Source organism: Ursus arctos, unplaced genomic scaffold (genome assembly GCF_023065955.2).
Source record: "Ursus arctos isolate Adak ecotype North America unplaced genomic scaffold, UrsArc2.0 scaffold_1, whole genome shotgun sequence".
Taxonomy (NCBI): domain Eukaryota; kingdom Metazoa; phylum Chordata; class Mammalia; order Carnivora; family Ursidae; genus Ursus; species Ursus arctos.
Genome location: NW_026622763.1, coordinates 77,681,264 through 77,695,971, shown reverse-complemented (window position 1 = coordinate 77,695,971; position 14,708 = coordinate 77,681,264). Strand labels below are relative to the sequence as shown.

General features: G+C 37.7%; 1 protein-coding gene and 1 long non-coding RNA gene across 8 annotated transcripts in view; one reads left to right on the top strand and one right to left on the bottom strand.

The window, feature by feature from the left end:
- ICA1L (islet cell autoantigen 1 like) overlaps positions 1–12,586 on the top strand; it is a 77,727-nt gene extending 65,141 nt beyond the window's left edge. For 6 of the 7 annotated variants that reach the window (XM_026492153.4, XM_057304128.1, XM_057304114.1 and 3 more), the window contains one exon: positions 9,524–12,586. In XM_026492153.4, the coding sequence (XP_026347938.2) occupies positions 9,524–9,639 (116 nt within the window). In that variant the 3' untranslated portion in view covers positions 9,640–12,586. The remainder of the gene's footprint in view (positions 1–9,523) is intronic. The other variant, XM_057304132.1, reaches the window with a different exon arrangement.
- On the bottom strand, positions 10,776–14,707 carry LOC130542037 (uncharacterized). The gene is made up of 2 exons (XR_008956273.1): positions 14,100–14,707; positions 10,776–13,946 (listed from the first exon to the last, which is right to left on the bottom strand). It is a non-coding gene; the product is annotated as an uncharacterized LOC130542037 (long non-coding RNA).
- Position 14,708: the final 1 nt, after the last annotated feature.

Sequence of the window (14,708 nt, the reverse complement as noted above, 5' to 3'; positions counted from 1 at the left end):
TACCCTTTATGGAGATTCATATAGTGTTAGTATTTTGCTTTATGTATATGTGTGTATGTGTGTAATGCATGTGTTATTTTATTTTGAACCACTTGAGGGTGAGTTACATACATCATGACCACTTACCCCAAAATACTTGTTTGTATTTCCTAAGAACTGGTATATTCTCTTGTATAACCACAGTATGCTTGTAAACTTCAGGAAATTTAATATTAACATAATACTTTTTCCATAATCTACCATGTATTTTATTCCAATTTTGTGAGCTGACCCAGTAATATTCCTTACAGCACTTTCTACCTCTGGACAGCAAGTCTGGGGTCTTGTATGCAGTTGCCATGTCTCTTTAGCCTCGTTTGATCTGAAACATTTATACAGCTTTTCTTTGATTTTTTGAACATGGGCATTTTAATAGAGTATAGTGCCTCTGCTCCACTGTTCTTTATTTTTAATGGAATGTTCCTTATTTTAGTTTTATCTGAATTTTATTGTGATTAAATTCAGGTTCTTTATTATTACCTGGAGGACTGCACCGGTGACACTCCTGTCTCAGGGTTTCACATCTGAAAGTTGATGCTGTCCATTTCTCCCTCACAGATGATGTTAATCTTGACCACCCATCCAAAGCGCTGTCCAGTTTTTCTCCTAAATAATTACTATTTTATGTTATTTTTATCCTCTCTTGCAATTACTAAGTCCATGAGGAGACACTTTGTGCACAATTCCAGCTCATCATCAGAATTTCTACTTAGATTTAGCATCCAGTGTTGCTTTTGGCCTGATTCAGTCTTTACTATGATGGGTGGTGAAAAATGATGATTTTCTCACCACAGCACCCCCTCCACATTTTTATTATAGTAGAAAACATGTAACAAAATTTGCCACCTTAACCATTTTTCAGTGAAGAGTTCAGTAATGTTAAGTATATGCATAGTGTTGTGAAACAGATCTCCAGAGCTTTCTCATTTTGCAAATCTGAAACTTTATACCCGTTAAACAAATCCTCTTTCCCCTTCCTCTGCTAACCACCATTATAGTTTCTATGAATTTGACTATTCTAGGTACCTCATACAGTATTTGTCTTTTCATGACTGGCTTATTTCATTTAGTTTAATGTCCTCACAGTTCATCCATGTTATAGCATGTGACAGGATTTTCTCCCTTTTAAGGTTTAATAATATTCCTTGTATGCACATACTACCTTTTTAAAAACCTACTTTGCTATTTGATCACAATTTTAAATAGCCTTATTGACATATAATTCACTTGCCATACAGTTCACTTCTTCTGCCAGCCCTCAGTAATTTGCTGTAAACAAAAGACCTCTCTTCTTCCCCATTTGTGTATTATCTGTATGGATTCACATTTTTTAAATTTTTAATTTTTTTATTATGTTATGTTAGTCACCATAGAGTACATCCTTAGTTTTTGAAGTAGTGTTCCATGATTCATTGTTTGCGTATAACACCCAGTGCACCATGCAATACGTGCCCTCCTTAATACCCATCACCGGCCTATCCCCAGTCCCCCACCCCCGGCCTATCCCCAGTCCCCCACCCCCCTCCCCTCTGAAGCCCTCAGTTTGTTTCTCAGAGTTCATAGTCTCTTGTGGTTCATTCCCCCTTTTATTTACCCCCCTTCATTCTTCCCTTCCTTCTCCTACCGATCTCCCTGCTATTTCTTATGTTCCATGATTCACATTTTTTTAAAAAGGTTTTATTTATTTATTTGACACAGAGAGAGACAGCACAAGCAGGGGGAGCAGCAGAGGGACAGGAAGAAGCCGACTTCCCAGTGAGCAGGGAGCCTGACTACAGGCTAGATCCTGGGACTCTGGGATCATGACCTGAGCTGAAGGCAGGCACTTAACCAACTGAGCCACCCAGGAGCCCGTGGTTTTTTGCTTTTGTTTTTTTCCTTTTGTTATAAAGAGCAAAAGGGTTTTTTTTCCTAGTGCAGGATCCAATCCAGTATCCCACGCTGCATTTAGAGTCATGTCTCTTTAATTGCTTTTATTCTGTAATGGTTCCTTAATCTTTGTCTTTCATCATTTTGACTTCTCTATAGCATAGAGGCCATTTATTTTGTATAATATTCCTCAAGTTGGGTTTATCTGATGTTTTTTCATAATCAGATTCAGGTTAGGGATTTTGGCAGGACTAGCATAACAGGAGTGATGTTGTGCCTTCTTAATATCAGGAGGCACACGATGTCTGAAACTTATCCCATTGCATGTGATGTTAACTTTGATCAGTTGGCTAAGATAGCGTCTCCCAGGTGACTGCACTATAAAATTACTGTATTTTTCCCTTTGTAATATCTTGTAGGAAAATATTTTAAAACTGTGTAAATGGCTTGTTTCCATTGAAGTTTTACCCGCTAATTTAGCATTCATTGATAATTCTTTGCATGAAATACTTATTACTATTGTTGTTGCCAAATGGTGGTTTTCTCTTTCCTCATTCCTTCTACATTTATTAATTGACATTCTACTGTATGGAACAGCTTTCTCTTGTCCCTCATATTTTATTTGTTGATATGTATCACTGTAGACTCTTGGAATTCTATTCTTTCCAGCACTTTGGGATAATCAATTGGCAAATCCATCAGCTCCAAGCAAATCACAGACTCACACTAGCCGATTCGGAATACAGCCATCCCTTTGGGATTCAGCCTACTTATAATTTTCTTTTCTAAAATCCACTAAAACTAAATGTTTAATCATTTAAAATAGAGACTATAAAATAAATTTCATAAGTGAAATTTGGGAAAGAAGTGTTGGGAAATAGAAGTATTGGGAAAGCTGCTGTTTGCCTATAATCATTGAGGCTTCAATTTAATAAAATTAAGCCTGAGAATTTTAATAAAAATTGAAATTCTTAACAGCTTTAAAATTCACTATCCCCCAAATTCATTACCCCACTTCATTAATCATTAAGGAAATGCAATTTAAAACCAATATGCAGTTCCATTATCCACCTACCAAAATGGTTTAAATGAAAAATAGAAAATTCCATGTGATGACAAGGATGTGGAGGAACCCAGACACTGCTTGCGGGAGTGCAGATTCGCATCACCGCTTGGAAAACTGTTTAGCAATTTCTACTAAAACTGAACCTACATACATATAACACATAAGACAAAGCATTTCCACTCCTAAGTGTATACCCAAGAGAAATGCATCCATTTGTTGACCAAAATATAGAAACAAGAATGTTGTCACAACACTGCTGCTAATAGTCTAAGATGGGATTTATCTCAGTGTTGGCTGGGTGGGGTGTGAACAGTGACTGGAAGGGTGTCACAAGGGTAGCTTCTAAGGAGTGCTCTTGCTCTACTTCTTTTTTTTTTTTTTTTTTTTTTTTAAAGATTTTATTTATTTATCTGACAGAGATAGAGACAGCCAGCGAGAGAGGGAACACAAGCAGGGGGAGTGGGAGAGGAAGAAGCAGGCTCATAGCGGAGGAGCCTGATGTGGGGCTCGATCCCACAACGCCGGGATCACGCCCTGAGCCGAAGGCAGACGCTTTAACCGCTGTGCCACCCAGGCGCCCCTCTTGCTCTACTTCTTGAACTGATATTGTTTACAGTTGCTTTTACTTTATGAAAACTATTAACAGTTATTTAGGCTCTTTTTTTCTATACATCTATTATTACATTTCAGTATAATTCATTTGCTCTTTGTTCCATAAGAATTTCTGGAGGCAAGAAAAGTGTACACAAGGAGAGCCCCCATGAAAATAATGTAACTAAGACCTTCATTTTCCATTGTGACAGATGAATATAAAACCATCCCACATTTGTAAAATGCTACAGGATTTTCATATACTCATCAGAACCTCTCCAAAGCTGCACCAGGAAGGTCAGGTATTCCTGGAATGACCACAGGAATGACATATCCTTGTTGACACCTATTCTTCCAGTATAATTATTTTTTCTGTTACTTTAAAAAAAAATTCCAGTATAGTCAACATACGGTGTTATATTAGTTTGAGGTGTATAATACAGTGATTCAGCACTTCCATACAAGATCCAGTGCTCATCATGATAAGTGTACTCTTAATCCCCTTCACCTTTTCACTCATCCGCCCCCCACACGCTCCCTCTGGTAACCGCCAATTCTCTATATTTAAGAGTCTGTTATTTTCTCTGTCCCTTTTTTCCTTTGCTCATTTGTTTTAATTTCTTAAATTCTACAGTGAGTAAAATTATATGGTATTTACCTTTCACTGACTTATTTCACCTAGAATTATGCCCTCTAGATCCATCAGTGTTGTTGCAAATGGCAAGATTTCATTCTTCTTGTTTGTTTTAAAGATTTTATTTATTTATTTGAGGTAGAGTGAGAGAGAGAGAGAGCGAGCGCGAGGGGGGGCAAAGGGAGAGGGAGAAGCAGGCTCTCCACTGAGCAGGGAGCCCAACACAGGGATCGATTCCAGTACCCTGGGATCATGACCTGAGCCGAAGGCAGACACTTAACCAACTGAGCCACCCAGGTGCACCAAGATTTCATTCTTTTTTATAGCCGAGTAATATTCCTGTGTGTGTGTGGGTGTGTGTACATACCACATCTTCTTTATCCATTCATTTACTGATGGACATTTGGACTGTTTCCACACTTTGGCTATTGCAGATAATGCTGCAGGAAACATAAGAGTGCATATATCTTTTCAGTTTAGTGTTTTCATACTCTTTGGGTACATATCTGGTAGTAGAATTATTGGATCACATGCTAATTTTATTTCTTTTTTTTTTTTAAGATTTTATTTATTTATTTATTTATTCGACAGAGATAGAGACAGCCAGCGAGAGAGGGAACACAAGTAGGTGGAGTGGGAGAGGAAGAAGCAGGCTCATAGCAGAGGAGCCTGATGTGGGGCTCGATCCCATAACACCGGGATCACGCCCTGAGCTGAAGGCAGACGCTTAACCGCTGTGCCACCCAGGCGCCCCTATTTCTAATTTTTGAGGAACCTCCACACTGTTTTCCACAATGGCTGTACCAGTTTGCATTCCCATCAACAGTGTACAAGAGTTCCTTTTTCTCTACAGCCTCGTCAACACTTGTTTCTTGTATTTTTTATTTTAGCCATTCTGACAGGTGTGAGGTGATACCTCATTGTGGTTTTGATTTGCATTTCCCTGATGATGAGTGATGTTGAGCATCTCTTCTTGTGTCTGTTGGCCATCTGTATGTCTTCGTTGGAGAAATGTCCGTTCTTGTCTTCTACCCATTTTTAATTGGATTCTTTGTTTTCTGGGTGTTGATTTAAGTTTTTTATATATTCTGGATATGAACCCTTTATCAGATGTATCATTGACACATATCTTATCCCATTCAGTAGGTTGTCTTTTGTTTTGTTGATTGTTTGCTGTGCAGAAGATTTTTATTTTGATGTAGCCCCAATAGTTTATATTTGCTTTTGTTTCTCTTGCCTCAGGAGGCCTGTCTAGAAAGAAGTTGCTTTGACCAATGTCAGAGAAATTACTGCCTGTGCTCTCTCCTAGGATTTTTATTGCTTTAGGTCTCACATTTAGATCTGTAATCCATTTTGAGTTCATTTGTGTGGATGGTGTAAGATATTTGTCCAGTTTCCCAACACTGTTTGTTGAAGAGACTTTTCCCCATTGCATATTCTTGCCTCCTTTGTCATTATGGACCGTATGATTGTGGGTTTATTTCTGGGTGCTCTCTTCTGTTCCACGGATCTATGTGTTTATTGTGCCAGTACCATACTGTTGTTTTTTTTTTTGTACCATACTCATACTGTTTTGATTACTTCGATTACTGTTTTAATTACTAGCTTTGTAATATATCTTGAAATCTGGGATTGTGATACCTCCAGTTTTGTTCTTTTTCAAGATTGCTTTGGCTATTCAGGGTCTTTGGTGACTCCATACAAACTTTAGCATTATTTGCTCAAAGTTCTGTGAAAATGCTGTTGCTGTTTTGATAGGGATTGCATTAAATCTGTAGGTTGCTTTGGGTAGTATGGACATTTAACAGTATTTGAGCATGGGATATCTTTCCATTTGTTTGTGTCCTCTTCAGTTTCTTCTATCAGTGTTCTATAGTTTTCAGAGTACAGGTCTTTGACCTCCTTGGTTAAGTTTATTCCTGAGTATTTTATTATTTTTAGGCAATTGTAAATGGGATTGTTTTCTTAATTTCATTTTGCTGCTCCATTATTAGATATAGAAATGCAACAGATTTCTATTCATTGATTTTGTATCCTTCAGCCTTACTGAATTTACCAGTTCTAGCAGTTTTTTTGGTGTAGAGTCTTTCAGAATTTCTATGTATAGTATCATGTCATCCATAAACAGTGAAAATTTTACTTCTTCCTTAACAATTTGGATGCCTTTTATTTCTTCATGTTGTCTAATTGCTGTGGCTAGGGCTTCTAGTTCTACGTTGAATAAAAATGGTGAGAGTAGACATCCTTGTCTTGTTCCGGACCTTGGGGGAAAAGCTCTCAGTATCATTCAGTATGATGTTAGCTGTGGGTTTTTTTACATAAGGCCTTTATAATGTGGAGGTATGTTCCCTCTATCTAGACCTGCTCGGTTGAGGGTTTTTATCCTGAATGGATGTTATACTTTGTCAAATGCTTTTTCTGCATCTATTGAAATATGATTTTTATCCTTTTCTCTTGTTGATGTGTCTCATTGATTTGCAAATACCGAATCACCCTTGCATCCCAGGAATAAATCTCACTTGATCATGGTGATTTTTTTTTTTTAAATGTATTGTTGGATTTGATTGGCCAGTATTTTTTGAAGATTTTTGCATTTGTGTTCATCAGAGATAATGGCCTGTAGTTTTCTTTTTTTGTTGATGTCTTTATCTGGTTTTGGTATTAGGGTAATGCTGGCTTCATACAGTGAATTTGGAAGATTCCCTTCCTCTTGTATTTTTTGGAACAGTTTGAGAAGAATAGGTTGTAACTCTTCTTTAAATGTTTGGTAGAATCTGCAAGTAAAGGCATCTGGTCCTGGACTTTTTGTTTGTTGGGATTTTTTTTTTTATTAATTTCTCATTCAGTTTCATGTCTAGGAATTGGTCTGTTCAAATTTCCTATTTCTTCCTGATTCAGTTTTGGGAGATTATACATTTCTACAAATTTATCCATTTCTTCTAGGTTGTCCAGTTTGTTGGCATATAATTTTTCGTAATGTTCTCTCAGAATCCTTTCTGTGGTGTTCGTTATTTCTCCTCTTTAATTTCTGATTTTGAGTTCTTTGATAAGTCTGGGCAAAGGTTTATCAATTTTGTGATCTTTTCAAAGAACCAGTTCCTGGTTTGATTGACCTGTTTTATTGTTTTTTTTGGTTTCTGTTTTGTTAATTTCTAGTCTAATCTTTATTATTTCCTTCTACTGGTTTGGGGTTTTGTTTGTTCATTTTCCAGCTCCTTTAGGTGTAAGGTCGGGTTGTTAGAGATTTTTCTTGCTTCTTCCAGCATCATTTTTAGAAAAGATTTTATTTATTTTCAGAGAGAAAGCAAGTGAGCATGGCAGGCTGCAGGGGTGGGGGCAGAAGGAGAGGAAGAGAGAGAGAAGCAGACTCCCCGCTGAGCATGGAGCTTGATGCAGGGCTCCATCTCACAAGCCTGATGAGATCATCACCTGAGCCAAAATCAAGAGATGCTTAACCAACTGAGCCACCCAGGCGCCCCCAGCATAATTATTAATAGGCCTCCCATTCTCTCTCAGATACCCTGGTTTAATGATAAGTGATTATTACTTATGAATAAATAAGAGCCTAAGAGCCTGGGAGGTTAAATGACTTGCCCATATTACTTATTAATAGGTAGTGTGCTGAGAACTCAAGGCCACAACTTGTGTAGGTATCACTAACTTGGGGTTCCTAGAAACAGAAGTGGACACACATGGAAGCCTTTCACTCTCCCTGATCTTCAAGGCTTGGAATCCCCACAGTCCAAACTACAGCCCTCTGACCTGTAAAAAGTGGGAAACAGTGTTTATAAAAGAGGGTTGTCTTAGATTCTTCTGAGTATGACTGCCTTCCATTCTCTGCCCCTGTGTCTCTCATCTCATATCAAGGTCTTTAGATTGTCTCCTGGGTCTCAGCGCTGCTACTGGACCCCTCAAGAGCCTAGCCTTCTGAGATGACTCACTGTGTCTCTGTGCATTCTTTTACTAGTTTCAGCCTTCAGCCTAAATGTATATCCTTGAAATCTGTGCCACAGTGCAGCCTATAGACTATCAATACAGTGATTTCCCAGTCTCCACAGGGAGGTGAGAGGGAGTTGGTTAACAGGAAGTTGTATCTAAGACACAATCCACTCCATAAAATATATATCAAAAATTTGTAAAATACACATGGAAAGGGGCGCCTGGGTGGCACAGCGGTTAAGCGTCTGCCTTCGGCTCAGGGAGTGATCCCGGCGTTATGGGATCAAGCCCCACATCAGGCTCCTTCGCTAGGAGCCTGCTTCTTCCGCTCCCACTTCCCCTGCCTGTGTTCCCTCTCTCACTGGCTGTCTCTCTCTCTGTCGAATAAATAAATAAAATCTTTAAAAAAAAATACACATGGAAAAGACAAAGGAAACAACTGTAAACCAAAATGAGAACTGTTGGGTATGTTAATGTGATAGAAGGATTTTCTTCCCTCCCATGTTCAATATTTTATAATAAATACAGATTTTTAAATACCAAGTTTACAAATGTAATGTTCCTACTTTGTAGGCACACAGGTTACTTTTAATTTTAAACCTTACCTGAGAGACTTCTATAAATTGTGTTTCTAAGACTATTATTGCCTGCCTGTTCACTTTTAATCATTTCTCAGAGCAACAGAAAATTACTTACATAGAAGGGCCTCAGCAAAGCACAAGGTACCTGCATTATTAGCTTTTCAAAATTATCAAGGAGGGGCGCCTGGGTGGCTCAGTCAGTTAAGCGTCTGTCTTCGGCTCAGGTCATGATCCTGGAGTCCTGGGACTCCAAAAGAAGGATCCACTTTATTTTTTAAAGATTTTATTTATTTATTTGACAGACAGCCAGAAAGAGAGGAAACACAAGCAGGGGGAGTGGGAGAGGAAGAAGCAGGCTCCCAGTGGGGCACGGAGCCCAATGCGGGGCTCAATCCCTGGACCCCAGGATCATGCCCTGAGCCGAAGGCAGATGCCCAACGACTGAGCCACCCAGGTGCCCCAAGAAGGATCCACTTTAAAATCACGTAAATGGGGACGCCTGGGTGGCTCAGTATGTTAAGTGTCTGCCTTTGGCTCAGGTCATGATCCTGGGGTCCTGAGATCAAGGCTCCCTGCTCAACGGGGAGTCTGCTTCTACCTCTTCCAGTGCCCCTCCCTCTGCCCCCATTTGTGCTCTCTTTCAAATAAATGAAATCTTAAATAAAAATAAAAGCCAGCATCACAAGAGAACAAAGTAGAAGTATATGGCATTTCAAAAAATTAAAAAGTAAAATCACGTAAATGGTACAGTAATGTGATTTTAAAAATCTGAGACTCTTCAATGTGTTTTTTCTTCTTTAATAGCTCCCAACAATGGTAACCAAGACATGTCAGCCTGGTTCAATCTATTTGCAGACTTGGATCCACTTTCAAACCCAGATGCTATTGGACACTCAGATGATGAACTTCTTAATGCTTGACTGAAATTATGTCGTCCCTTCAGTGGCCTTGAGACACCAGTTTTACAACATATTGCCTTTGTGGAAAGGAGTTTATATTGAAACCCATACACAAAAGCATCGTGTTTGTGAATCTAACACTTTTCATCCAACTTTAAAGAGATGGTAAGGACTACATTTGAATAGATTAAGTATTTCTTTAATATCTTGGATTTGCAGTTGTTGATAATATGTGGAAAATATAATGAACCACTGAGTCTAAAATAGATACCAAAATTTATTTCAAAATAATAGCTAGAAATACTTCTGTAAATAAGGACTTGGGCTTATTTCTTTGGAAAGCCTTTTATGTGTAAGTTGCCTTGCTGGCTGTGAGAATTCTCTATGTGGATAAAGACAGCATGTAAATTGGGTTGTGATTTGGGGTTGGTTTTTAAATAAAACCATAGCAGGGGGAGTTTTCTGTTGTGGAAAATAGCACTAGAACCAGAACAGTTTTGTCTTTAGTTAGAAAAGTAGAGTACAATTTGAGAACTCAGTTTGCTTTAATGAAATCACAGAGAAACTTGGTGCTTTTCTCCACTTGGAGGCTAAAATGTAATATTAGTTTTTTTTCTTCATAGAAAATCATGGACACCCCTCAATTCCATTACTGAATTTTCATGGGAAAGTAGCAGGATGAATTGTTTGCTAAATCTATCCCCTGCAGAAACTCATAAACCCATTTCCTAAACCATAAGAATGTCCAGTAATATTCAAGACATTGTACAGGTGTCTTCAGGCCTGGTTTTTCACACGTTGCTACCATAATGGACAGTATTCAAATTCTTTCTGAAAAGAAAGCAAGGGGAGGACAATCCCTGAGCAACTGGCAATAGTATTCCTGAAATTACCCAGAAACTTCTGTATGAATGATGGAAAAATTCTAAGCTTATCCTTGTACATATCTTTACATTTATAACCTATTTAATGCAGATTACTTTTCTGGCAGTCATAGAAGGCTCTACATGATCAATCGGAAAGGGTCTTATTTTTCTTTTTTCCCTTTCTGTGGGTGACATCATCTGAAGCTCTTTATGATTACTGAGGAAAAACCTACCCTTACTGGAGGGAAGTTAGTGTAAGCCAATGAACCCATAGCTACTGTATATACATACCACTTAATTTCCTGCTCTTTTTTCTTGCCCACCTTCGGATTTGAGGTAGTTCTCCAGGCGCCTTATTTTTGTCATCCGGTCAATTACATCTCCGTAAGGGAATATTTTGACTAAGGTGTTCACAGCAGTTCCCATGTGCTCCTAGCTTTACACAAGCTTATTCATTGTTTACAAGAGAATGGCTTGTAATGTCTGAGTCACTGTAAATAGAAGAACATGTTTTGGTAACGCACCAGAGTGGGCAAAGTGCAGTCTAGCTCCATGCACAGCACCCTGGCCTGGCTACAAGCAGAACTGCCCCTGAGCTCTCCAGGCAATCACTGGTGTGGGGCAGGACCGCACAGGCTGGAAAGACCTTATCTGAGGATCAGAAACATGGACTCAGGAAAAGGTGATGTAGTCTTTTCATGCTTATTGCCATTTCTTTATTTGGTTATCCTTTCAGTCAGAAGCATTTTTTATCTCTTCCTTTTTATTCAGGAATCTCTCCAGGAGATTCAATCACCAAGGGTTGTGATTCATAATCACAATCTAAATTCTGTACCTTTGGTGACTCTCTGCTTTCAACTTTGAATACTTCAAAAATAATGTTAACTTTGTACCTTGAGTTTGTGCCATTTTTCTTTCACTAATACATTAGTTCAAAAATACTTATATATCTATCTCCTTCACATGCATGCAAAGTAGTTCCTGTTATCTCGAATAAACAAAGACATCTGAACACAGAGGAAAACCACTGATCTTTCCAAGCCAGAAGCCTGAATCCCAGACTATCAATGTATTCACATTGCCCTCAATTTCCAAAGAACAGAAGTCCTCAAAAAAAATTTTTTTCTTAACATTTCTTCTCTCAGAGTATGTAGTTGCCCATTTAATCGAAAAGCAACATTACCTGTCTTAGCAAGTTCAGTTATAATTTCAGCAGATCTAACAACTCCATTTTTGAAGAGCACATTGAAAACTTCGTTATTAAAATGAAGGTAACCATATTTTTTTCAAGATTAATTATTTGAAGGTCAGTTATTTAGAGGCCAGAAACAGAAGTCTGGCTATATTATGCCTAGACTGCTAATAAAGGAAACAAACCATCTATTCACTAGGGAGTAAAGGAAAGACATGATAAACACAGAACAGAAAGGTGATCAGTTGTTGTCTAAATCTAGATCAAACATTCAATAAGAAATAAATTAACCTGAACCAAAGGTAGGCTGAGAACTCTTTCAAAGTAAATGGATGTTTTTATATTAAATGGGGGAAAATAATATCTCCTACTTTTTAATACCAAGTAAGAATGCATTTAACCTTAGAAAAGCCCCAGAAGAACTAAAATTTGTCTGATCTTTCTTACGACCACTTTACAAGTGAGACAGGACTACCAGGGCATGTAAGATCAGATTGGTGTAACTTTGTATTTTTTGAAATCTTTCATTGATTAATGTAAAACATAGTTATATGGTTAGAAATGAACTGTATTTAAAAAAAATAGGTTTCAGTATTTGCACAAGAAATTCAGTGTTTGTTTGTATTTCAACTATGGATATTTATTTCGCATAACTATAGACCATCTGGAAATGTAGAGGTCTTACAGCACAAGAACAAAGGAAGTTTGTGCTCTATTTTTCTGAGCCTCTTTTAATAAAGATTATAAAATGGCATAAAACAAAAAAGTCGATTTCCTAAAGTATTCAATACAAATCCAATTATTGTTAACCTATTCAAAAATTTGAGTTTTACCTCAGGGTCACAGTAGTAAAAAGGTAGTTTGAATTGATACAGATAACACAGAATGAAAATAAAACCAAGGCAATTAATATCTTTGTGAGACTGATTCTTTTTAACTTACTTCATAGAGAAGGGATGTTATAAGATATGGGAAATAATAGAATGTGTTCTTTGTGTAAATACACTCAGTAACAAAATACAAACCACCAAATATTAAAATTTTGAGCCTAGAAACAATAACCAATGAAATGTAAGTACAGTATTTAACCTGATTTGCTGAAGGCAGGAATAAAAAGCAGCCAGAATCAATCTAGTTTATATCTTCTCCCATAGTATTGGCAAGGCCCTGTGTTTTCTTACCTTGAGCAATGAAGCAGCCCCAGAATCTTGGGATATGGAAATTAAACTAGGAAGGAAATACAAACTTTAAATATTAATTCAGCAGTACTGAAAATAATGCACGTAAAACATAATGGTAACGTGTTTAAATATGGCAATAAAAACCTATTGAACAGGATGGATCACATTAATATGCCAATCAGAAAATATCTCCTCCTTTTGTATGTGCCATTTAAAAAGACTAAAAAATTGAGTTAAAAACTGTCCTTGGCATTAAAGTTGAAATGTGGTTCTTCATTCAGTGCTATAAATAACCAATCAACGTCCAAAGAGTAAGTACAAAAAGGAGATCAGGTAGTGTTAATAGGTAAGATTTTGAAGTGCATGTTTTTACATTAAAGAAAAAGTTTCCTTTTTCCCATTTCAGAGTAATACCTTCTCATTTAGGAAAAATCATTCACAACCCTACCATCCGGAATAAACACTATTAATATTATGTATTTAGTGCCTTTGGCCTCACATATAAATTGTGATCCAGGTGATTTCATTTTGTCTTCTGTCTGAAATGCGCATACCAAATTAAGATTAAAAAATTACTTTTGACAGGATCCATCTATATACTGCCTACAAGAGACTCATTTCAGACTGAAAGACACATTTTGAAAGTGAGGGGATGGAGAAACATTTATCATGCAAATGGATGTCAAAAGAAAGCTGGGGTAGCAATACTTATAGCAAACATCTAGACTTTTTTTGTGTTAATTTAATCTACACCCAACATGGGGCTCAAGCTCCCGACCCCAAGGATCAAGAGTCACTTGCTCTTCTAAGCCAGCCAGGCTTCCCCAGACAAACTAGACTTTAAAACAAAGACTGTAGCGAGACCAAGAAGGACACTACATAACAATAAAGGGGAGAATCCAACAAGAAGATGATATAACAATTGTAGGGGCACCTGGGTGGCTCAGTCGGTTAAGCATCTGTCTTCGGCTCAGGTCATGGTTCTAGGGTCCTGGGATCGAGCCCCCAGTTAGGCTCCCTGCTCAGCGGGGAGCCTGCTTCTCCCTCTGCCCATCCTCCTGCTTGTGCTCTCTCTCTCTCTCAAATAATCTTTAAAAAAAAAGATATAGCAGTTGTAAATATTTATGCACCCAACATGGGAGCACACAAATACATAAAACAATAACAAACATGAAGGAAATAAATAACCGACAGTAATACAACAGCAGTAATACAACAGTAATACTTTAACACCCCACTCACATGGATGGACAGAGCAGGAAACAGCGGCTTTGAATGACACACTGGACCAGATGGATTTAACATTCGGAACATTCCACACTAAACAGAAGAATACACATTCTTTTCAAGTGCACATGGAACATTCTCCAGAATAGATCACATATTAGGCCACAAAACAAGTCTTAACAAATTTAAAATTAAAGTCATACCATGCATCTTTTCTGACCACATGCTATGAAATCAACCACAAGAAAAATATAGAAAGAACACAAATACATGGAGATTATATAACATGCTACTAAAACAATGAATGGGTCAACCAGGAAATCAAAGAAAAAATAAAAAATTACATGGAAACAATTGAAAATGAAAACACAATGGTCCAAAATCTTTGGGATGGAGCAAAAGTGTCTCTAAAAGGGAAGTTTAGTGCAATACAGGTCTACCAAGAAAAATGTCAAAACCACCTAACCTTACACCTAAAGGAGCTAGAAAAATAATAAAATCCAAACCCAGCAAAAGGAAGGAAATAATAAAGATTAGAGCAGAAATAACTAAAAAAACAGGGTGCCTGGGTGACTCAGTTGGTTAAGTGTCCCTTTCCCTCTGCCTGCCACTCACCCTGCTTGT